The sequence below is a fragment of the Onychostoma macrolepis genome, chromosome 11 (assembly GCF_012432095.1).
Source record: "Onychostoma macrolepis isolate SWU-2019 chromosome 11, ASM1243209v1, whole genome shotgun sequence".
Taxonomy (NCBI): Eukaryota; Metazoa; Chordata; class Actinopteri; order Cypriniformes; family Cyprinidae; genus Onychostoma; species Onychostoma macrolepis.
The window spans coordinates 19,586,652-19,612,841 of NC_081165.1; the positions used below are offsets into that span (position 1 = coordinate 19,586,652).

At 39.2% G+C, this 26,190-nt stretch overlaps 1 protein-coding gene across 14 annotated transcripts in view; it reads right to left on the minus strand.

The window, feature by feature from the left end:
- Positions 1-26,190, minus strand: part of foxp4 (forkhead box P4) — a 294,987-nt gene that overhangs the window by 60,106 nt on the left and 208,691 nt on the right. For all 14 annotated transcript variants that reach the window (XM_058790704.1, XM_058790698.1, XM_058790701.1 and 11 more), the window contains 2 exons: positions 23,345-23,522; positions 3,030-3,119 (listed from right to left, as the gene is read on the minus strand). In XM_058790704.1, the coding sequence (XP_058646687.1) occupies positions 3,030-3,119; positions 23,345-23,512 (258 nt within the window). In that variant the 5' untranslated portion in view covers positions 23,513-23,522. The remainder of the gene's footprint in view (positions 1-3,029; positions 3,120-23,344; positions 23,523-26,190) is intronic.

A 26,190-nucleotide genomic window follows, 5' to 3' on the forward strand; every position in this document is an offset into this window, starting at 1 on the left:
AAAGTCTAGTGACTTCTATATTATATTTAAAAAACTTTTATATTATATTTTATTTACTTTTTTTTTAATCTTCTTTGGGTTCCACAGAGGAAAGTAAGTACATTTTTGTGTAAATTATCCTTTTAAGTGAGCTATCCCCTAAGTATAAGCAACGGTCAAAGTGAAGCTTGCTTTAGCAAACACCACAATTTAAACAGGAAAGGAGCAAAACCTGTTCAATAAAACACATCAATCATCAAAAGGTCCATCGACAACAAAACTACTTGTGGAAAAAAGGAACTCTGATAAAAATGTTCCCTTGATTTTCCTCTTCTTGACTTTTCTTTAGCTCAATGAGCACACCGAAGCAAACTTCAACCCAGGGTTCAATCTAATTAGTGTGGTTTGTTAATTAAATGAGTGCGCCACTAACGAGGTAACCTGCTGTTCCTTGATAATGTTAATTACCCTGAAGGGAAAACCTCTCAACACGGTCATTTAAACTGTCAGCTAGCATTCCTCCTGGATTATTGATGATTTGAAAAACTCTGGGCGGCTCTCATACACCCCTTTATCACGTTCATTCACTTGCCCTCTCTACTTTTCACCTCCGTGCTTGTTTTGACTGCATCCACCCCTTTTCCTGCTCCTTATTAGGGCTTGCCTTGTTCGTCTTCCTCTCTCCTCCATCTCTATCAGGCTAAATAAAAAGCGCACCCTAATCTGTACCTATATGCCAGTCTGTGTTAGTCTCACAACTGTTTATACGGGAGGAAGCATGTTTCATGACTCTGATAGCAAAGCTTTATTCTGGTGCAAACATGTGAGTGCGTCTTGTCACATTTGACGAGTGTGCTAAAGCAGGCAGTTACTACCACTGGCCCAATTCAAAGTGGCAGGCTTGAGGACTGCATATCTTACAGACAGCAAGAAACACCAAGATAAAGCACAACTAACCTGCATTCAAAATGCACATTGCATTTGCATATATATGCATGTGTGTGCATATATATGCATGTGTGTGTGTATATATATGCATGTGTGTGTGTATATATATATGCATGCGTGTGTATATATATATGCATGTGTGTGTATATATATATGCATGTGTGTGTATATATATGCATGTATACATATATGTGTGCGTGTGTAATACAACGTGCATTTTGCATGCAGGTTAGTTATGCTTTACCTTGGTGTGTGTGTGTGTGTGTGTGTGTGTGTGTGTGTGTGTGTGTGTGTGTATACAGTATATACAGAAAAAAAAATGTTATTTTGCAAAATATTATTGCAATTTAAAATAACAGTTTTCTATTTTAATGTACTTTAAAATATAATTTATTCCTGTGATGCAGCGCTGAATTTTCAGCATCATTACTCCCGTCTTCAGTGTCACATGATGCTTCAGAAATCATTCTTATATGCTGATTTATAATCAATGTTGGAAACCGTTGTGCTGCTTCATATTTTTGGGGGGACCTGTGCTATTTTTTTCAGGATACTTTGATTAATAAAAAGAACAGCATTTATTTAAAAAATAAATTTTGTGTTACAATATACAATGCTATTCAAAAGTTTGGGGTCTAATTTTTTCTTTCTTTTGTGTCAAATGAATAAAAGTCATAGTAAAGACTTTGTTAGAAAAGATTTCTATTTTGAACAAATGCTGTTCTTTTTAACTTTGTATTCATCAAAGAATCAAAGAAAAAGTATAGCAGGTTCCAAAAAAACAATAATATCGCACAGCACAAGAGTTTCAACACTCATAACAAATCAGCATATTAGAATGATTTCTGAAGGACACTGAAGACTGGAGTAATGAAGCTGAAAATTCAGCGCTGCATCACAGAAATAAATTAGATTTAAGTATATTAAAATAGGAAACCAATATTATAAATTGCAATAAGATTTCACAATATTACAGTTTTTTTCTGTATTTTTGATTGAATAAATACAGCCTTGATGAGCAGAAGAGACTCCCTTAAAAAAACATTAAAAATCTTGCTGATCCTAAACTTTTGGAGCGGCAGTAATACACCATGAGCATGCGCCCTCAACACTACTCTATTCTTAAGATTCCTCTGTGTGTGTGTTCCAGATGCAACAGGAAGGTGTATTTAAGCTAACCTTCTGCCTAATGAGAAATGAAGTTCAAGATGTGCCATTGTTCAGCTCTTCACTACAAAGAGCCACATTCACAACTCAACCCTATACAGTACAGTACAGATAGGGGGGATGGGAGACAACCAGAATGAGAACTGCAGATCTGAGAGAGTAAGACATGATGACAAATAGGGCTGGGTGATATAGCTGAATCTTTTTTTGTTATATAATTTAATTATATTTCACTTCATTTAATGTCCATAAATTAACAAAATATTTTCAAATTACTTTTCATTTTCATTTGTATGCACCAATGTAAATGAATAATAAAAGCTTATCAGAAAAACTATTACAACTTTCTAAACAAAGAATAAAAAAGGAACATCGATTGTAAAACTAGTCTAATAATTCTATAATAATTTTTAATTCACATAAAGATGCATTAGAATTATCCCTTTCATGATGTTGCTTGATTCGACAACACCAGCATACATACATTGTATTGGTACCACTTCATTTTACGGACATATTCTCACTATTATCTAGCTGCTTATTAGCATGCATATTAATAGCATATTGTCTGCTTAGTACTTATAAAGCACATATTGATGCCTTATTCTATTTGAAATCCCTTAAATTAATCCTAGGCTTAACAACTACCATACTAACTGTTAATAACCAGAAAATTTGAAGTTTATTGAGGGGAGACTCTGAATTAATAGTGAATGTGTGTTCCCTATTCTAAAGTGTCACCATTACCTTTTTTATATATATATATATATATATACGGCCCAAGCCTAATGGTAAAGCAAAACGAGTAGAAAAGAAAAGGGCAAAAACATGATTTATTTATTAATACGCTTGCATCTGTTTGTTAATGATATGAGCCTATATTTATATGCTCGTAAATCCATACATGTGGTTATGTGAGTGTGTGGCACTCGTACCTGCACAGGGCTCTGTTTGACCTCGTTGCTGCTGGGGGAATTGAGTCCTGTGGCCTGCTGGAGGATGAACTGGCGTGCTGCCTGGAGGGCCTGTGGACACGAGAAACAGAGACAACACAGCGGTGAGAACCACACACACACACCTTTACAGTCTGCTTACATTTCCTCAAAATCACAGGAGGGATACACTTAGCACTGCACGGTGGGCCCCACCTGTTTGCCAACCTGAGTGTGTGGGGCCCCCTCCTGTACAGAGCCAGCAAGGGGCCTTGCTTTCTCCTCAGAGAGGGAAAATACAATTCTGTAACTCTACCGCACCCTTTTTTCTTTTCTTTCACACTCTCTAAGATCATCTGTCCACTGCGCTGCCTGCTATGTGGTTTGGTACCCTACAGTACGAACAGACAAAAGGTGGTATTTTTTTGATTGCATCCGCAAAGGATCTTTGGTCCAATGGCAAAATGTGTCTCTCAAAACAAAAACACCAGGCAACAGTAAATCAGTGGGCAAACAGCTTTTTGAAGAGCACCATCAGGATGCACATTTGCTTCCTGGCCCTGAAGAGAGAGAGGAAGGTTACATAGTAAATATTGATTTATGAAAAGATGGAGGGGGGTGAAAAGCCCTCTTAAAAAAAAAAAAAAAAGAAGAAGAAAGACCTGACACCCAACATAAATCCTTAGAGTCATACTCTAATGCACATGCTAACCAAAAAAAAGGTCCTAGACTGAAAACTATTCAAGTTTTAGACATTTTCAGCCAGCTTTAACAGTTCACCCAGCTGTAAACCCACTTTGAAGGCAAATCTATGGTTTAACATTCACTTAAAGGGTCACATTTTGGGTCACACAAATGACACAAAGAGTCATTAAAGGGATAGTTCACCCAGAAATGACCTTTGTCATCATTGATTCATCCTCAGGTTAGGATATATCACCATAAATGTAGCATAAAAGTGGTCCATATAACTAATCTAAAGTATATTCAAAGTCTTTTCAAGTCATGCAACAGCTTTGTGTGAAGAACAAACAAAAGTGTGAATAGTTTTTAACTGAAAATTGCATTTCAAAATATAGTAAAATAGTAAACATAATAATAATAATAATTCACACTATTACTGGTTTTACTTGGTAAGCATTAAAAAAATAATGAATGTCAGTGTACAAATATTGTGAGAATTAGTGGTATTTGGTGTCAAACCTATGCACAATTTTTTGTAGCTTGACAATGCCTGGTCACTTTCTGCTATTGTTGAAGGGGAAAAGCAGTGTGCATATTCATAAGCAAGTTTTAAAGAAGACAGTAAATCTTATGAGTTAAGTAAATGAAGACAGAATATACATTTTTGGGTGAACTATCCCTTTAAAACATGGTCGCTTAGCACTGATCTGATATCAGTAACAGACTGTTAGTGCTAACAGCCATTATATCAATTGCAGAAGTACTTACTGGCTAAATGTGTGGGAGGGTGTATTACAAAGCCCAGTCCAGGACCCTCTAAATAAATGGTGCCAATCCATTTAAGAGAGATACACCTCTGTCTTTTTTATTGTAAAGGGGGTGGTGGGGGGTTTAGAGAGAGAGGGGGCCAAAAAAGGCGAGAGGCCCCCAATACAATCGGCACATGAGAGAGAGAGAGAACATGCCGTGGTCGGTGTGATGAAAACCATCTGCATCAAGAGCACTTGCTACTTTTGCTGAGGTCGCAATTGAGCGCCATGCACACACACACACACACACACAAATACGTTTGTGAACGCACACACATGCTGTGCAAGAACACCCCCAACCCCCCTCCATCTGCACACATGACCTCAGCGGAGGGCTGGATAAGCTAAAGTGACCGGCAGCACCTCCCAGCTACGACTAGCTTTGAGAATATACACTCTACTGATGGCATGTGGTGTGAATTACTTCTTACAGACACGCACACACACACACTCAACCAGAGACAACTTGGACCAGATGGTTGTCTGGCAACAATGATCAACAATTGAACAAAACTACCGCACTGATTACCACTTTATTAAACTCTTCTTTGATTTTCATAAACGCCACAATTATTTGGATTAAATGGTAGCCGTTTAGTACACACATTTAATCCAAAGCAATTTACAGTGCACTAATTTAATGCACAGCCCCTTCTGGAACTACCAGAGGTTAAGTGCCTTGCTCAGGGGTGCAATAGTGAAAGATTGTGATATCAGTAATTTGGCAGTGACTGGGTCACGCCTAAATAGGACCACCCCTAAATTTGTGTTTCCAGTACAGCCTTAATTATTAAGCTAAAACCACCTTTGATTTGCTTCATGCTTTCTTTCATGGACCTTTTCCTTATATTAAAAGAATAGCTCATCATCATTTACTCACGCTCATGTAACCCTATATTCTTCTCTTGTGAAAGACAAAACAAGACCCCAAGCAGAATGTCCAAGCAGCTCTTTTCCATACAACGAAAAAACACTATTAAAGTATATGACTTTTTTTCTTACTTTCATAAAAGTGTTTTATAATGACAAAAATAAAGAAAAAACATACAAGTAACACAAAGCAATGGTAATTTATCAAACGGCTTTAGAAGATTCAGAATATAATACATAAAGTGCATATTTTACTTTTTTTTATATTTATGCCATTATAAATCACATTCAGAAACTTTTAGTTTTTTTTTTGCCACTATAAATCACTTTTTGGTGTTTGTTCTGCACTGAAAAAAATATTGAAAATTTGGAAAGACATAATACAGTATGTGAGGAAAAGACAGGGAATTGAAATATTAACAAGACCTGGAATGTATGGACCATTTTACAATACTTTCATATTATTATTTTGTGCTGCACTGAAAAAAGCAATCATTTGAGTTTGGAATGAAATTGGGGAGACAAAAAAAATAAAAATAAAATGGGGTGAACTATTGCTTTGGGATGAAAGGCACAATACGTAGTGATGAACAAGTGGTCAGTATGGCTGGTCTTAATCATGATGCACTGAGCTCAGCAGCGGGACCGGAGGCTGGCGGCACTAAACGGGCCCAGAATGAGAGTGTCTGGGGCGGCGAGTCTCTCTGAGCAACAGGGGAGAGGCTCCGTTCTGTGGCTGGAGAATCTATTGAGTCTGACTTGCCAATTTTATTGCTTTCACGAACAGTGGAGGTTAAAAAAAGATTTGGAGTACAAACAGGGGGAAAAAATGCTTTATAACTTCCATCCATACATCTAAGCAGGGAGTGAAAAACACATCCAGATTTCAAACGGGAACATGAGTTGCTTCTTTCTTCTCGCTCACCTACTTTCATCTTATATCTCTCTCTCTCCCAAAGCCTTGTGGCATTCGCTGGTGAGTGCTGCACCTTTAAAGAAAATATGAGGGAGGCCGCGGATGGCCGGGTCCAACAACAGTTCCATTGTGCTGTTGAGTTAGACAGGTTTTATTGCAGCGCAGGGCGGGCGGTCGGACAAGCCAGAGTGAGAGCGCGCGAGAGAGAGAGAGGGGAAGGGGAGGGTGAAGAGGTCAGAGCCCAGCTTGGCGGCCTTAGCAGCACAGTGTGTGAGTTCTTCTGACTTGTCATCGGCCCCCCCCGTAAATCAACACTCCTGACATCGCCTTTAATAACAGAGCATTTTTTAATTCAGCAGGGTCGTGGGGGGGGTAGGCCGGAGGGTGTAGGGTGGTCGGAGGGGTGAGTGTAGGGAGATTCAGGAGGGGGGCTCCCTCTTCTTCCCCCCTCCTTTTTTTCCCTTTTTTCTCGTGGCTCTCGCCCTCCCCTCTTTAACGGGCTTCAGAAAAAATGGCTGACAACTGGGTTCCTTTCCTTTTTGCAGGAGAGAGGAAAGGAGGGGGCCCTCGGGTGAGGGTCCATTATGGGAAAATAACAGGGAAGAATTCGTTTTGGCATACGCACGTAGTACGACTCGCTCTCGTTCTCGCAAAGTTGTGACAGTCGCGTCCGCGCGCGCAGACGTGCCCGTGTCCAATAATAATACGGCCGATGAAATTTTTGAGCCGCTCTAGGACGGACGTTCCAAAACAACGCGGTAAAACACACAAACAGGGGTGATTGCGCGCCTCTTTCCTGGATGTCCCAGCTTCTATTCATTACGCTCAGGTTGCTTAAGTAAACACGACTGGGAGGTGATGAATCGGAGCCCTAATCCGCCTGTGTTTGTGGGAGTGAGAATGAGGGAGAGGGCAGAACGCAGGGCGCTCGCTCGCTTTTTCTCTCTCTCCTGTAAATCTAAACAGTGAAGTCGGCTCCTCCGCGGACAGGTGGGCACCATATGCTGGAATGATCCATCATCGCTGACAGAGAACCATTGTTGACGCCTGCAACGTCCCCCCGCAGCCGCCCCCGTAGAAAAACAGAGCAAACGGTGGGCCGTCCATGGGTGTGGGTGGGTGGATGGCGGCGGAGTGGTGGGGGGGCCAGTGTGGCACGAAGGGTCAGAGGGAATCATGTTACTAGGCTTGGCGGATCCAGAGCTGAAGACAGACTGAGACTGCCACTGTATGCTGAGAGAAGCTCAGGAGATACTGACGGAGATGAGGGTAGAAAAAGGCAGGAAGTAAGGAACAAAGTGTAGTCCTTTATAAAAGACTAACAGAGACAAAAATAAATAAATTGACATGAAATTAGGAAAAGATAAGAGAAATACAAATTTTGTCAAAGTAAGAGCATATATAAATGAATGGTTGCAGCAATTAGGTTTCAGAAGAATCTGATGAAAAATATTTGGGGAAACAAAACAAAACAAAAACTCTCTGACTAAATCTGATCATAGTGTGAGAGATGTCGTCTCTTTCAAAACAGATTGTTGGGTATTTTTTTCTTAATTATCATTTTAAATAATAAAATATTATACATGTATATAAAAATCATTCAAAAATATAAATGCCAATTTGATCTCACTGCTGCTTTACAGTTGCTCTAGAATTCCCAATAATGATTATTGGGGTATTTTTCTTAAAATAATAAATAAAATATAAATAATAAAAACTATTCCAAAAATACAAATAAAACTACACAAAAATGTATTTAAATAAATGTAAAAAATTATATAGTTTTCCCTTAAATCGTACTGCTGTCTAGGAGAAAAGAAATGAGATATTTAACAGACCTTACTGAAATCAGAACACAGTCTAAGACATTGTTCTTTTCTAAAACTGATGAGACACATGAGATTACTGAGACTTTAACCAGTCTTTTTCTGAGAAAAAGTTTCAATTGTTGTCTGTTTAATCTCTTTGCATTCTAGGCGAAACATTTGAGATCTTTAATAGATGTCATTTGTCTTTCCTATTGGCCTGTCCACATCAACTTTATGAAACAGATCTTGCTGCTGGCCACACTCGACCAATCAAACCCCCACCTCGATGCTGACCTCCAATCAGAGTTAGATATGATGTGCAGTTATTTATAGTTTGCTAGCGAGGACCCTTTTAGAAGAGGTCAACGAAGTAACAGTGGTGGCCTCCTTCAGGGCCGCGGTGCTGCGTTTTTAATTCATTCTTAAATAAACCCCTGTCAACATGCTCCACTTACACTCTGGCTTTTACTGCCAAATGGCATATTTACCCGCACTCGAAGCTGCTTTGAGGTATTATGTCACACACTGTGACTTGACACAACAATGTTTTTGTCCTAACTTCTTCATAAAAAAATAAAAAAAAGAGACATGATGAGAAAACAAAAAGCAACCAGTGTTACAAAGGCTCAGGAGACTTAATGGAGTTGTCTTTTATCTAAGTATCAAACCTTATCTCAGATGTTTCTACTAAAATTCCTTAGGATAATTTGAACAAATCAGATCACAAAAAAAAAAAAAAGCAAACAAATGGAAAATAATTTATGAGAAATTTTAATACTGAAAACCATAGATTTTGTTACACAGGAGAAAAATCTGAGCTTTCTATATCTCTTTGCGGTGTAGGAGAAACAACTGAGATATTAAAAAGATCATTCTTTCCAATGCATTATCATAAACAAACAAAAAAAAAATCATCTACACAATATTGTCTAACAAATTTTAGTGTCTCAGCGCCTCGTGGTGAGATTTTAGACTAAATGTAAATAGGTGAGGTCAGTTTTCTATTAAAACGAAAAAGAAAAAAAACACTTTTCAGATGTACTCTGTAATTTGTTCACACTGTTTAGGAAAGCAACAGGGTGTGCTCTTCTGAGTAATGTTACCTACCTCATGCTACAACCACACGCACAGACAGATGTGGTCAGACGCTCTACAAACAAACCCAAACATGCCACAAAAAAGTCTATTTTAAGGGTGTGAAGACAGAATATATTTCCAATTTACAAAATGGCAGTTCATAAATAACTAGCCAAAGCTTATTTTCCCCTCACTCAACATCAACGGTGTTTAAGGCGGGACTGGAATGTGAACATTGCTCCAAAAAAAAAAAAAAAAAACATCATCCTGCGTCGCACCAAGGGGAAAAAAGAACCAAACTTAACCTTCTTTCAGCGGTACAAACTGGGAAGACTTGTTACACTCGGGTGCTTTTGTTCAGCATGCACCCTGCATGATAGCCACCTCCAAATCAGGAGCGGAGAGAGGAAGACAAAGGCGTCCTTTTTTCCCCCAACCGGTGCCATTCAACCTTAAAGGAAAAGTAAAGCTATTCCAAAAGCTGCTTCTTTTGAGGTTTGGGGCTTGATCCTCCTGGAATTAGGAAGTTCAGCTTTCTCCTTGTAATGTGTCTAAAAATGAAGACTTGAGCTGTTTCTGTTTGCTTGCATTGGATGAGAGAAACAGAAGAAGAAGAGAGGGGCGAGATGAAAGAAAAGTTTCACAGATGTAATGCAAGCTGGCATCCAAAACGTCACTCATGTAAGGGATTTGGCAAAAATAATCATACCTGCTTGTACAACCTCTTCAAACTCTGAGTAACTACATGCGCACAATGCGCCCGCTCCTTTCCTTTCGCCACTCCTGACGGCAGCCGCTTTATTACTCACGAGTGTGACAACTTGTGGGATTGCTTTGTATCCGAATGGCATATTTACGTGAAGCGTGGCTTTCGGTAGCGGTTGCTTGTAATGTATCAAATGCATCACTGTCAGCTGCCAGAGGAATCTACCACCGCAGATGTGTTTGTCCACGCGATCGAAAGCGTTACGCACCGTCACTTATGGAGTGTTGGCCTGGCCAGTATGAACTTAACTTTCCAGAGAGACTATCCGCACCAATAATTACTAAAGGATGAATTATTGTTTGCCGGAGAACCAGACTTGCTCTATTTTAATGCTGGAACGCTCCAACACAGCTGGTGACCAAATGAGCTTCGTCTACAGCGGCTTCAGACAGACATACTGGGCCTGTTAGCAGCTGTCCACCCCGGGCTACGGGATGAGGTGTGGGTTGTTCGACAGGATCGGGTTTACAGGCCCGGGCCAAGGTTTCGTAGATCTTAACTTGGTCCCCATGACTCATTACAGTCGAAGCCTGCAGAGCTGTCCAATTTCACGGTGGGTTACAAATAAACTGCACTTCTGACCATATTTCTCTCCTTTTTCCCTCCCTCTCGCTGCTTTTTGGCCCAAGCTGGATTTAATTTGCCACTTCCTGTTCCATCGTGTGGTTCGCAGTCACTCGTCACATTTGTTTTTGTTCAAATCCATTAGAACATGCATCTGAAAATGGCGAAATCGAGTGAATAATTCAATGCCGAAATCATCTAAAAACACCCGCCGCTGTCCCTTTTTGCCATTTAATGTAATGTTTCCGCAATATAAAGGCTACGGCGAAACCTTAAAATTTAAACGTCTACAGCAGACTCCCATCGGCCATTAAAATGAGGAAAGGGTGAATTGGAGCCAAGGCAATAAAAAAATAAAACTAAGGGAGGAAAAAACTTCAAAATATGCTGTAATGTTTGAAAACCCTGACCGCTTTGGTTTTTTTCACATCCTATTTTTCACAAAGGGGACCTGTTTGAAACTTGCTGCCTCTGCTGCTTTCCAGATGTGCGTTGCTCACCTCTAAGTCCCCAAAAATGTTAAAACAAAAAGCCTGCTGGAAAGAAAGTAAATATGAGCTGCAACACGATAGCAGCAGCAGCAGCAGCGTTTGGGATGTCAGAGAGATTTTGTTTTTGAAAACTGTGAAAAAGTTTGTGAGGATTGCATGGCTGTTGAACTCATTAGGGGAAGGCGAATGGTGAAAGAGGCTCAAATGAGCTCATATGTACCTGGTGTCTCTCTCGGCGGTAACTTATCCCCATGTCCCATACTGAAAGAGTGAAAGAGGAAGTGTAATCCACTATGGCTGGGCTCTCTGGGCATCATTACCTCGTTGTTGGCACCGTGAGCTCACTTTGTAGTGCTGAGGGCCACAACATTAGCGAGAGTTCAACACCGAGACAGCTTGGAGAAAGAAAGAGAGAGAGAGCTTGGAGAGTTCAGGATACGGGTCGTCTCGAAATCCTCCAGCCTCGGCAGCCGCACAGCCGGCTAATTGATGGCAATTGCACGGCAGTTTTGCTGTGGTTTTCTTAACACCGCCCTTCTGGCAGCCAAACAAAGTTCTACTTGATAGGGTTTCAACCTCTCTCTGCTGTGCGGACTGCAAAAACTAATAAGCAAAAATTGACTTTCAAGGTCTTGTCGTATTTGAGAGCTTTTCAAGATCTTGGAGCTGGTCTGCAGGGACGGTTCAGGGCAATACGAAGGTGTTGGGGTTCAATGCGAGTCACTGCTTCAATGACCTAGCCCAATGGGACACCATCCAAAACCATCCTCCTACAAACACATGCTAAACAGACTGACCATGATGAGGATAGCACTAACTGGCAGCAGGGCTTCCTATCCAAACCAGACATATGGGATGCATTTCTTTGTTATTATTAATAAAGAAAAAATTAATATGTGCTCAGGATGTTGCCAAAAGCAAGTTAGCTAGAAGAAAAGACACATGCGGTGTATTGTTAAAACAGAGGAGCACTACAAACTGCTAGCTTGGAGAATAACTAAGAAAAATAAAGTTCAAGTTTTTTAGTTTGATTTTAATTTCACACCTAGTAGTGGCTAAAGCGACACCGATCTTCAGAAAATAACCAGAAAGAACATACAGCATATAGAAAGTTTCTGCCATCTGTGTTTAAACGGGAGTGGGGAGGTTTGAAGAGGAGTTAGGAGGGAATAAATTGTACTGAGAGGAAACAGAGTGCTATGAGGCCTCATCTCGTGTCTTTAAGCAACTACTGTAGTGTCCTTTCCCAAAACTCAAAATCTTCTACAACGATGCACCATGTGAATACGATAAAGCAAACACACTTTCTTTCGGCAAACCTTTAACAAAACCGAACCAGCTGCAGGTTTCACATGTTCTTCATCAATATTCAATTACATCAGTAGCATCAATCTATATCATCAATCCGTGTCGCTCGGCACAATGCAGCCTTCATCTCGCTTCTATCCCCACCCTTGGCTATTAAGGAGAAGAAAAATAGAAACCAACATTCTCTCTCTTCTCTTCCCCCGATGCCTCTCCCTGTTGACTTTAGTCTCTTTTTAAGATGGCAAACACAAAGAGCAAGCGGAGGCAAGCTAATTAGCAACACTTAAAAAGGGATCTGGCTTCATTGTTTGCAGTCCCTCGCCCTCACCAGTTACCAGGGCAACAACTTTGAGAGTGGCGCTGTGCATATTTCTTTTGCTTTTTTTCTTCGTCTTCTTTTTGTTTCCCCTGGGGGTTCTCCATTTTTTGGAGCCTGGAGAGGGCCGTTGGGAGGGCAGAGATGGAGAGTGGAGGGGTCTCTTATCCCGAGCACAGAGCGGGGGCTTCTGGGATGGCGTAAGGTTAGGCCTCTGCATTACACAGCACTATACAGAGTTCTAAGTGGGCATTGAAGGCAAGGAAATTGGGCTTAGTAAGTACGTACGTGTGTGTGTGTGTGTGTGTGTATTCACCATGGTTAAAGGAATAGTTCACCTGTATCAAAACCATATGACTTTCTCTTTCTGTAGAACCAAAAATAAGGTATTTTGATGAATGTCAAAGCTGCTTTTTTCCATAAAATGGCAACAAATTTTGACCAGGTGATCCAAAAAGCCATTCTGCTCATTTGCATATTTAAATTTATCATGTCATATTTGGTTTGAAAATGTGCAAGATTTTCAGTCAATAATGACTTGAATTTTAGGCTACTCCTAACATAATACCCATTATGTAGATGTGTGCTCACCAAGGCTGCATTTATTTGATCAAAAATACAGTAAAAAAATATTTTGAAGTATTATTACAATTAAAAATAACAGTTTTCTATTTTAATAAATTTTAAAATGTAATTTATGTGATGGTAAAGCTGAATTTGCAGCATCATTACTCCAGCCTTCAGTGTAAAATGATGCTTCAGAAATCATTTTTAATATGCTGATTTGGTGCTCAAGAAACATTTCTTCTTATTATTATTAATGTTGAAAACTCTTGTTCTACTCAACATTTTCTGGAAAGAGTGATAATTTTTCCTTTTTTTTCAAGATTTTTCCCCTGGGATTTTTGGATGAATACAAAGCCTTGAAACAGTCTTTATTGACATTTAATTAACTAATACTAACTAATAAAATCCTGTCATCGATTATTATTATAGCATTATTATTTTATTTACTGACCTCCAAAGTTCGACTACTAAAATAGTCTTTTGGACTTTATTTTATGTAATGAAGTAAAGTTATAGGGGTTTGACTATTTAAATTTTTAGAGGAACTTTTCCTTTAAGAAGTTAGAAGTAGCACCAGTCCTTAACAATTTACTCTCTTTCCACCTCATCTGTTGATTAAAGCTGAGACAGCAAAAACACATGACAATTAGCGTCAATTATGGCTGCTGTTTCCTGACATGGAGTCCAGTAGGAAGTGTACTCAGGGTAAAAGAAGCCCTCCCTCTGCCTCACGAACTCTCCAAACTGAAATTCCCTCCTTGTCACCCTCCTCCTTCTGCCCCTCATTCTCTCCATCCTTCCTCAATTCCTCTCCACTTCAACTATTACCTAAATCTCCCCCTCCCACTCCTCACAGCTCTCTCCGAATCACTAAATCCATTCTCCTGCCCTCTTTTTTTTTCTCTGTCCCCTTCCTTTTCCTTCCTTTCTCTCCTCCCCAGTGGTTTGTCAATCAGCTCTGAGGGAGTTATACCTCCAAATGCCCACACATTAGTATCCAGCTGAGAATCTTTCATAATCGCCATGGTGACTAGAAGAAGGTCAATGCTTGATGTGCTTCATGTATTGTCTATGAACTGCCCAGGCCGTGGAAATTACAGGCATGGAAATAAAAGGTGGCTTTGTGGCACCACTTAGGCAGTGGGAAGTGAGTGTTTGTTGGTGCAAATCTATTATGTTTGAGCATGTTTGCCAAAAACAAAAGACTAAACAGCTTGTGAGTCAGAAGGTGAAAATATGATGGATAAAAATGATAAATAAAACTTTAGAGCACGACCCTATGCAAATATATAAATCACAATTATTTTGTAAAGCATGTTATCCTAATATTTACAATATTTATAATCTACATTATAACATCTTTTTTTTTTTAAATACATAGAGGAAAGTTTGCTTTTAGACTTTTAAACCAAAAATAACTGTAGAAGGTGAATATCACATGAAATTACACAGTTGTCCTATGTTTACTTTTGCTTTGAAATAAACAAAACTAAAATTAATATTAATTTATTAAATAAATAAATAAATACAAAAACTAATAAATAAATGCATTAATAAATTAATAAATAAATGTATTGCTTTGATTCTTTCAACCAACACATCACCAGAAATCAAATTTCACATCTTTTTGTTGTCGCAATTATTTCCATATGAGTTTGTGAATCATTATTGTAAATGTGATCTGTGTTGGTTGACAGTGCTACTGTGGTCTGGCTGTATGTTTGGAACTGATCTGAGCCCAGCTGTGCTGGCAGTCCTTCTGAGATGCTCTGGATAGACAGACACACTGGATAGACGCAGGAAGAGGCGACTGTGCATTGCCACAACTGCTCCTAATGTAACTTCAGCTGGCTTAAAATGACTCCACACAGAGAGAGAAGCATACCAGCACACACACGTATGTAAATGTGCACTAACGGCGTCCCACTTTAGCCTTCTCAAAGGTTTCTCTGGAAAAGCCATAAATTAGTTTTATTATCGTCCCATAAATATGACATTCCCACATTCCTGAATTAGGACTCAATGTGTGAAAAAATCATTAGATGAAGAATATGAAACATCTCTGAGCACATGTGAAATACATTATGCTTCGTATAAACCTTTACTTATAGAAATGTGCATGTGTTACCAATGCTAGAGAGCGACTTTGGCGGCAAACGAAACAAAAAGTTTTACCAGAACAAAAACATTAGTTATCAAGGTATGTTATCCAGCTAAAATCGACTTTTCAAAGAGCATATATTCCTCATTCCGTGAGCTTTGAGAGAACACAACAAAACAAATAAAGAAACGTCCTCTCAAATACTTTCTTAACCGTGTAAGAAGCTCAAAGCCAGACCAGCTTTTCAATAGTACTACAGGAAACCAGCACGCCGGAGGTCTTTTTTGTATTGCTGTGGCATCTATTGAGGTTTTCCACAGATGCTAGGCAACTACCCTCCCTTAACACTCCCCCCAAAACCCCTCACCCTTGCACCTCGGTCACCACCAGCGTTTCGTGACCCAGCTTGACCTTTCTTTTTCACTGACCTCTGTACAATGAGACAGGCCACAATTAAAAGTGCGGAATGCTTTTAAGCGATGACACCTTTCAATGGGCTGACAATGTTCGATTTACTGGATGTTATTAAGCTGGCTTCTGGCCTGGCCCCCATCACCTAGCATCCTTGTCTAAAAGGGATATGATCCCTGTATTTAAGTCTCTCCCTCCCCTTTCCCTCCGTTTTTGTTCGTTAGACTTAAGCCGCTTGAAGGGAAGATGAGAAAGAGTGGCTCTGTTCGTGCTAGCGGGCCCAAGGCCTTGAGACCGCTGACATGATGGGCTGCAATTGGTCAAATGAGCTTCATTTCACACAGAAGATGTGATACGACCATTACTGTCCACCGAGTGTTGAACAGAAGGCCGTTCCTGACGGTAATGAGACGGGAGAGAGGCCAAACACCCTGACTGTCAAACCATCCAAACTTCCCATCTCATCGTGCTTAGCATTTCACACGCAGAAACCCAATTAGAGAGTCTAGACTGCCTTACAGGTACCTATGATCTGCCATCAGGATAGCCGACTCAATATGGCCTATCTGTCCAGACATCTGAGATCTATATGCCTTTATCTGCTCTTTCCATCTGCGCTGTGGACAGTTTAATTAAAGCTACCATTACAACCAATTTGCAGAGTCCATTATGGCCTCTTAATGGTGGACAGTGCCAGAGAAAACAAAGAGTAAAGCAAACGTCACACGGGCACGGACATGAGTAATTCTGAGTTGTAATAACATAAAAAGCGGGGGTGGGTTATGATAATGACTACAGGAAGACAAACCATCAAGTGTTCTTCACGATATAGACCAAGGACATGAGAAAACACAGAAATAGGAACACTTATGATCCAATTATAAAACTATAAAAAAGCTATAGTTATTTATTCAACATTTATTATTACTGAATACTTAATAAAATAATATCTACATAATTTTTAGACTACATTTTAATTTAATCTGTTTATTTTTCATTAAAATCATAGATAAATGAGGATAAATACAATTAAAATGTAAAAATATCTTTCAATGTATTGATAAATCCAATGTAAAACATTTAACTAAACGTACATCAAGTAAATATATGACCCATTACTCCTCAACACAAATCTATTTTCCCAAAAAGTCAAAGACTTAAATGTTAAGTGAATGGGGAAAGAGAAGAGGAAGTGAGATAGACAGTGAAATCATCTGCTATCTCCTGTCAGTAGACCATCTGATCAAAAGAGCCTGAGCTTTACAACGATGTGGTCTCCATATGCATCAGCTCCAAACCATAACCAATGTTAAGCTGTCAGTGTTTGTCTGTGCCTAAAGGAGGAGTCTGGCTGTCTTTTTTTTTTTTTTTATCTCTGGTGTGTTTCACATCTTCATTCCGCACTACTCTTTCTCAACTCTCCACTAATTAGGGAAGCAGTTGCTCATTTTCTCACTCCTCCTGAGAGTTTAACCCAAAACTCAGAAGTGGTCAAAACTGATCTGAGAGAAGCTCCGGAGCATCAGGTCTCCAAGCGGCCCATCATTCTGACAGGCCGCATTTAGAGTAAAACTTGGCCAGAGACTCACCAAAAAAAAAAAACTACAACAACAACAACAAAAACTTAATAGAAATTAAACATAATATTCAAAATTTCTAAAGTGAACATGTGAGTGGTGTCTGTGCAGTTCACCAGCATGTGGTTTGAAGAGCGTAACGCGTAAAAAGTTTCACATCAGTTTTTCACTTCATAAACATGATTTTTTTCCTGCATTGAATTTACGATCAAATATGTGTTTTATAAATGAGGCCTGTGATCTTTAGAAATGTTGCTAACTTATGAATTTTTTCCCCATTTTATCGACCACCTGCTAATACCCATATATCTGATTGCTTTCACATCAATGTCACTCTCATCACTCACAAAGCAGGACAAAATGTACTCTGAAGAACTTGAAAAACTTCAAGGGAAATTGGTTCTCCTGATACTAAACAGCATACTAGCAGTAAGGATGGATGACATGGTGCTTCAAGAGAGCTGGTCTGGACCCATCAATGTTTGTAACCTGCTACGCACCATTTGGGGCACATCCTATCTAAATTGTCGCTTTGAAGCGAAACCACAGGTCTACTGTATCCCTAAAGAGAGCGAGAGAGAGATAAGACCTCCCTATTAAAGAAATGAAGAGCAGCAGAGGGGACTGTCAGGGCCATTTCCCCCTGCCCAGGCTGCAGTAGCTGTAGACGGGCTGCGGAGCGGGACCATTTGAAGTGAAGAACACTCTGGGGATTGAAAAACAGAAAACTCTTGGTTGGATTCCTGGCTTTGTGCAACAAGAGGATGAAATTCTATAAGGACTCCACTAGTGTGCACTCTTGTTTTTTTTCCTCTACCTCTCCTGTCTTGCTTTTTTTTTTCTACAAAGCAAAGGGTTTTGCTGGTCTCGGGGTTGTGAAGCAGACAAGGAACATTCCTCAGGGGGGCCCAGGCGCCCTTTCTTGACACATCTCAGTGTTGCACCCCCCCTCTCTCTCCAACCACTTCAGCCCCACTTTCCCCCATCGCTCCACTCTTTTCTCTTACATTCTCTGACTCGGCTACCTCGTATCTGTCCGTGCCCACCATCCCCTCCTCTCCCGAGATGCCTGCCTCCGTTCCACGGACTCAAACCCATCCCAGAGCTCTCATTCGCCCCTTTGCCATCTCACCCTCCCTTCTGCTCGCATTCTCCATCACTCTGCTGGGCTTCTGTTTGTTTGGTAAAGACTGTTGAGTCTTTGACGTCTGTAGATGCCTGTGATTTCTCCCAGGCTCCCGAGGGGCCCAGGGAGAGAGTGCTTTGTGCTCTGACAACGTGGGCCTGCAAGGAGGGAGCTGGGACTGTTTTTCTGCTCCAACGCTTCTTGGCAGGGTGTTTAACCAGTATCGGTGCACTGTGCTGCTTCCAGGTGAAAGATTTGGGCTTGGAGGAAGAGACTACACTAGACTAGACAATAAACATAATCAACAGCAAAACAGAAGGTTAAGGTTTACTTAGGTTAAGGTGATATTTTTTTAAATGCATTTCAAAAATAAAATAAGTATGGCACAGCACAGCTCCTGAAGCTGGGATCCTTCACAAATCCAAATGAACTGTTTTTGGAGCGGGATGTTTAAATGGTCACAACCCCTTCAATATTATAAAATAAATATATAACTTTAATTTTACCCTCCTGTCTGCTTCTCTATGACAATGCATTTAATTCAATATATTAAAATGATTGCAACAACCTTGTGAAGTGCATCACGATACCTGTATAATGACACTAAAGTGTACAACTTAAAGCTTGACGTGTCAATACGTCGAAGAATCTACACAACATTTCCATGAAAGGCTTGCTGAAACAACCCATAATCTCTTTCAATCCCTTCCTCCATCTCTGCAGGGCTTTATAGTGACCTGCTCCATAAAAAAAAGCTGTAAGAGATGAGGATAGCGGAGCAAGACATTAAAACTTGATAAATGACTTTTTAGGAGGCTCTGCCATGATAACACTTTACTGCTTGCTTTGCCATTTTCAGAGCCTTCCTCATTAAAGTCATTTGGCTTCAAGGCCAAACTCTCCATTCATTTATAATCAAATGAGGGAACTTGATGATGAACTAATTCATTCATCAGATTCTTATGAACAATGGCCATCTGAGATGGAATAAAGGAGGCAGATTTCTATGGCGTTGCCACCCATATCAAAGGGCGCATTGCATCGCTTGCTGGCACAAAACTTACATCTCGTTTGAAGAAGAAAAAAAAAAAAAAGAGGAGGAGTGAAGAAATGAGAAGAACATTTGGGATATCTCAGTGGACAAAGGGGTTAGGGAATGTCATTCAATCAAACTGCATAAAAAAGTCGTGATTTTCATTCAGTCTAAAAACCAAATGTTGCAAAAACAAGTCACAAAGTCTATTCATTGTATTTGGATGCTGATTTTGAATAAAGTGACTATAGAGGCTGAAAAATGAATAAACCATTTGAGCAATAGTAAATTTGCCACATTAAATAGTGACAGCAGATCAAACAGTTGGCCTGGGGACTTTTTCAGGTTTTTTTTTTTTTTTCTGTAGAGAGCAACTCAAATAACACTGAAGTAAATGTATAAAACTGCTACTGGAAGATGAGCAGGTGTGTGGAGCCTCACTCCATAAGGCTCAAGGCCATGTAGAAATAAAATACACCTACACATAAATGCTGGCACAGGCATGTACACATGCATTTATAGGCAAGTAACCACACTAAATACTTAAAGAGAGCGACTACAGCATTTGAACCAATGAAGGTCTCTGTATGGCATATTGTTCTAACTGTTCTAGTCAGATTGTATGACAACTTACAAATGGAATAACATGCTGCTGCCAAAAATCCTGATAAAACAAATATAACATCTCATTTTTTAATAATATCTCAGTGTAACTTGTAATTTCTCATAAATGTGACAATTCATAATTGTGAGATAAAATTGTAACATTGTAAGATTTTTCATGTCACAGATACGCAAAATGCAGTTGTTATTGTGAATTGCAAATTACAAGAAATAAAGTTGCAATTATAAGAAAAGTCACTGACTATGAGAGCCTCTCAAAACAAATACAGCTAAATTCCAGTGTACAACTAGACAAAAGCTTTTTTTCTGACCTCAAAAAAGCCAACATACGATGGCATAATTATCATATAGAGTTATAGTTAAGCTGTCAGCTTCTTGTAGACATGTGAATTATGAAAACCGTGATGTAAAATGTTTTGGACATTACTTTTATAAGGAGCTACTGCTGCCACCAAAGACCAAAAGTATGGGCACACAAGAGAGAAAGTGGAAAAGGAAAATAAAGAGGGACAGAGAGGAAGGAAGAGAAATAGAGAGACAGAGTGTGGCATTGAGGCCACGGTGGCCGTATGTTTGACATTGGAAATGGTTTAAAGCAGAAGGAACTGGCAATTTCTATCTCTAATTAAAGGCTTTGGCTCACATGACCATGTACAGGTGCACCAACACCAGACTGCAGAGCTGGGAAGAAAGGCCTCCTTGTGTGTGGTGAAGCCATGCTCGCTCAGCGGGAGTTTCCACACACACACATACTCACAGAGGATGCAGCCAAGGAGTGCAAACATTCACATTCATTACTTTCACTACAATTTCAAGCCCTTATTTCAAGTGACAGAAAAAACTATGCAAAGTAGTTGTTATTTTACAAGTTCTTTCCTTCTCTTTTCCTGTTCTGCTCATGAGCTCTCTACTCTCCAAACAACTTCATTGGTTACTCGTGTCAATTTTTCAGCAACTCCAGTGGCCAGATTACTAAGACCCCATTTTTATATTCTTATGAAACTCCAGGAATCGCAAGATCTCAGACTGAAGGAGGCACAAAAAAAAAATTCACATTGGCAACCAACTGACTGAGCATTACTGTTTTGAAAGACAAAATTTCACTTTTTCATTTACAAAGACTAGATAATATGTGACCCTGGACCACAAAACCAGTCTTAAGTCGCTGGGGTATATTTGTTGCAATAGCCAAAAATACATTGTATGGGTTAAAACTATTGATTTTTCTTTTATGCCAAAAATCACTAGGATATTAAGTAAAGATCATGTTCCATGAAGATATTTTGTAAATTTCTTACCATAAATATATCAAAACTTAATTTTTGATTAGTAATATGTATTGCTAAGAACTTAATTTGGACAACTTTAAAGGCGATTTTCTCAATATTTAGATTTTTTTGCACCCTCAGATTCCAGATTTTCAAATAGTTGCATCTCGGCCAAATATTGTCCAATCCTAACAAACCATACATCAATGGAAAGCTTATTTATTCAGAAATCTCAATTTCTGAAAAATTGACAATTAAGACTGGTTTTGTCGTCCAGTGTCACATATATGGTTAAACTATTGAATCAAGACCCTAACCTTTTTTATTAAGATTTATACCATTTAGTTGTAGTTTTTCAATGAAGTATTTTTTAAATTTGCATGAAATACAAATTGTGTGTGTGTCTTTTAGCCCTTTGATGCCTCAATTAATAATTTTAAAATATATAATTGCTTTAAAATATAATATAAAAATATGAAATATAATATTTAAATATAATTTTGTATTTTATAATATTTTACTATATATTATGATTCATTCGTATAATATAATATAATATATATATATAATATATAAATATAATTAAATAAAATATATAAAACATGGTAAATATTCCAGAGGTACTCAGTGCTTCACTTTCACTATATAGTCAAACACAATGACTATATAAAAAGAACGGTCATATAGAATTACGGGTAAGGGTCAAAGGTGATCACCCACTGGTTAAGATGTCGCAACACACATGAATAGCATTTCTCACCAGCATCAGAGGGTTAATGAGGACAAATATTAGAGAACATCAGTGTCAGAGGCCTTTAGATTTACACCCCAGGCCGAATCAATTGGGAGAGGTAAATAATTTGGTTTAACAGATCCCACTTTTAGTAATAGTTAATCAATGTTGCATTAAGACATACTAGGATCTGGTAACAGGCGTTACATTGCAGCCTGTGTCACTGATAACAAGGTTGAAGGGTCCTGTTACCCTCTGCATCTGTAATGCATTTAGGGAAGAGTGTGGACAGAAAAAAAAAAAGAATTTCAGCCAAGAAAGTCCGGGAAGTGAGGAAATTCCAACTGACAAACTGGATATGGAAGACACTGACGCATAGGCCAAAGAGCAAAAACAGCACAAGCCTCTGCACGCTGACGTGTCACTGCATAAAACAGTCGCTTAGAGGATTATTGTGACTCAGGCTAGGCTGAGACTGTTGCTAGACCTGGACCTGAAGTGTGAGGATTTCAGTAAAGTCTGCATTATCTACAGGAACTACAGTTAGGAGTAAATAAAATCGCCAAGTGCAGTTCTGGAAGATCTCATGGAAATATGAAGCCTGAGGACTAGATTTGGTTAAAAGATTAGCTCACCCAAGAAAGTAATCACTGACTCACTCTCATGTCATTCCAAACCTGTACAACATACTTCCGCTGAACACAAATAGAGAAATTTTGAACTGTGTATCATCAGTGAGGCCCAATATTTCAAGTTTTCTGAAACTATAATAACTTAGAATGGGACACAGGCTGCTACAAATGGGTAATTTATTCAGTGGAGATTCTGATCTGTGTGACTCACTAAAAACTCAATTTGTGAATTGATTAAAAATGTACAACCCTCTAAAATAATGTGATGTTTGCAATAAATACATACATAAAAAAATCCACAGAACAACTTAAATCATACAGGCTATAAAATAGTTATTTTCAAAATTTCAATGTCAGGGTGAAATATGCCTTTCATTTTTTATACTGTTCCCATTAAATGACTGAAAAATGACAAGCTGTAATACTATACTCCACACAAATAAACTTTTTGAGATGTTGAAACCAATGCAATACAGTTTGGTTCACATAGTTGGTTGTTTATAGTTTGCGCAAGACGTGGAAATTGCACAAGAAACAACTAACAGCTAAACACACTTCCTGAAAGTCTGGGTAGAGGACTTGGGGTCTTTTGCGCGCACACACACACACACACACACACACACACACACAGACACACCTGCTGCTGTTGAAGGTGCAGTAAATCCACTGGGCTGATCTCCCCATTGGTGTCACCGTTGGACCCTCCCTCTCTTCCTCCGCCGTCTGATTGGCTGCTTAGACTGCTGACTCCATTTTGATTGGAGGGTGTGGTTCGAATGGTCTCAGTTGCTGATTCTACCATCATCACGTGGCACCTTGAGGGGAAAAAAGAAGATACTGATTGACCATCAAGCATTGTTGGAAGTCCTAGAAAGAATGTTAGAATCTACATAGGCAATGTTTTTTTTTTTTTTTTAAATCACACAAACAAATATACACACGAACCAATTGCACAGATTCACAATCAACCACATCAGAAAGTGTTTATCTGCAGTAGAAATACAGTGACACAGGTGTTAACCTTGATAAGAACATAGTAAACAAGCTGTACGCCATATATCCATTTGGATATACCTAAAGAAGCACCTGAGCCTCTGAACAGCCAATGGCAACCAAGGACACAAACGCGGAGGAAGGCGCAACGAAGGTCTGCCTGAAGAGATACTTGTGTCAAACCAAAATGGCATTGTGATGTGAAAGAGTGCAATGCTTTTCCCTTTTACCAAAGCTTACAACACAGTGCATCAGCTCTGATCGAAGGACATTTGTCTTTGACAGAAAGTGTTGATACATCCACCAGCGTGAAAAAGAAGCACTTTCAATTAGAAAATCTGTACTCAAAAGAAACACCAACCTCTCGTACACCTTATTATCAGCCATACAAAAACACAAGCAACTTCCAACACAACAGGAATGCAGTTTCTGTCTTTAAGAGGTGACGATAGTCCAAAAAGAAAGAAATAAGCCTTCAAAATTAATGAACGATTCAGTGAACCGGTGACTTATTGACGTGTATAGTATTATTAGAAAAAGGAAATATGTCAATTGTGCTGTCATTTTTATTTAAAAATACATTAAGCATGCAATTCACACATAAAATGACTTGAATACACTGTGTTTTTTACACTTTTCTGTGTTTTTTAATGTCTGAGTTAATATAATTTATATATTAGTATGTTTATTCATAAAGAAGGAAAAAAGCCAATAAAAGATCAAGATCCTGAGAAGAAAATTAAGTAGTGATATTTTAAATAGTTTGTCAAGGTTAGATCAGACTGTATAATATCATATTGTACAATCCCTAAAAAGATATTTATTAAATTAATGATTTGTGTAAATAAATAAATCAGTTGTGTGCGTTTAACCTTGGAAATCATATTTAAAATCATTCACACGTTTCTGGTAACTTTACATGAAATTAATTTAAAACGTTGAAAATAGTATAAACATTTTTCACAACTACATAAAACAAACAGGAACGCACAGAGTACATTTCTAAGAACTTGGCATGTGTGTGGTGTTTTAAACTACATTTTGCTTGCTTTATTTAACCTTGCCTTCTTATTTGTCATTGACGTGCTTATGAAAACCGTAAGATATTCACTTAAAAACAAATATCAATGACATGACGCCCAGCATTGCGATTGCATTGTGGGAATGGTATTATCTACACATGTGGTACACGCCGTGCAGTAAAGCTCGCCACAACAACAGCTGAAGACACAGATAGAGAAGACTCTTTACCTGCTTCTACACCCAGATCTACATCAGGACGTTTTGGAAACTCAAAGGGTGCTTTTATGGGTCCAATAAGTTCACAGTAGGAATCACTTAAATGCACCTGGTTGAGGAGTTATATACTTCACCCAAAGCTGTCAACTGAGGCAGTCACGCGAAATTCGCATGACTGAAGAGGATGCAGGCATGTCTTGTATCATGGGGGGCGCAATCCAAAAACGTGGGTAGTTTTATTGTCTGTGGACTTGTGAGAAACTCTATACCATGTGCGGTTAATTTACATCCACCCAGACCATGCAGGGGACAATACTAAATCCCAAAAAACTCTTCAGCTTCTTTTTCATCATATGCAAGTCTCAAGCTCTTTGAGATACGCAAGACTTGAAGGAACGAGCAGCTGCAGAGCGAGTGCATCACTGCCATATTAACCAGCCCGGGGTGTAAGCAAGCATGAAGCCTTGTCATATCCCGTAATGGGTGTATATTGCCGCTATAATGGAAGGTCGTAAATAAAGCAGCCCAATAAATCTGCACAGGGAACCTTTGATTACGGCTGTGAGACAGAAGTTTGCAGCGTCTTGTAATTGTTTTTGGCAAGCTCATCTAAGCCGCCAATGTCGAGGCTTGCCGCATCTTGTTTAGCCCCTGAAGCCCCTCTAGCTGAACTTTGACCTGTGAGAACAGAGGAAGATGCATTTTTCTTCTACGGGGGAGTGAGGGATACAGAAAGGGTGGGTGTTCTTTTTCAGATCGAAGAGATAAAATGAGCATATTGGGGGAGGACGAGGTAAAAAGAAAAGGCACGTTTGCCTTTTAATTGGGACGGAAGAGAAATGGGACCAAACTTGTCTTTGCTTCAGGGACAAAAACAACAAAAAAAAGCTTGCAACAGATAAAACAAAAATCCCAGGACCAGCGTCTTCGCAACATGGTAACGCAATGCATTTATGTTCTAATATCAGCAGATTTTCTTTGGCACTTACAAGAAAGGGTGGAGGGGGTGGTGATTCATTCTCTATCCTGTTTCTGCAAGTACTGAGGCTGCAACAAGGGATCATGGGAACTTCTGTGACTGCCTGTTAAAAGCTGTTTATATTGCTGAGGTTGCTGAGAGTTGCTAAGGTAAGACAGCAATGAATTCTGATTCGGCTCCAGAAGCGCATATTAGCAGTAAAAAGTGAAAGCTTTGTAGTTCTGGTGATTTTTTTCCATATGCGTATTAAAAATTAAAAGTAGGAACACAAA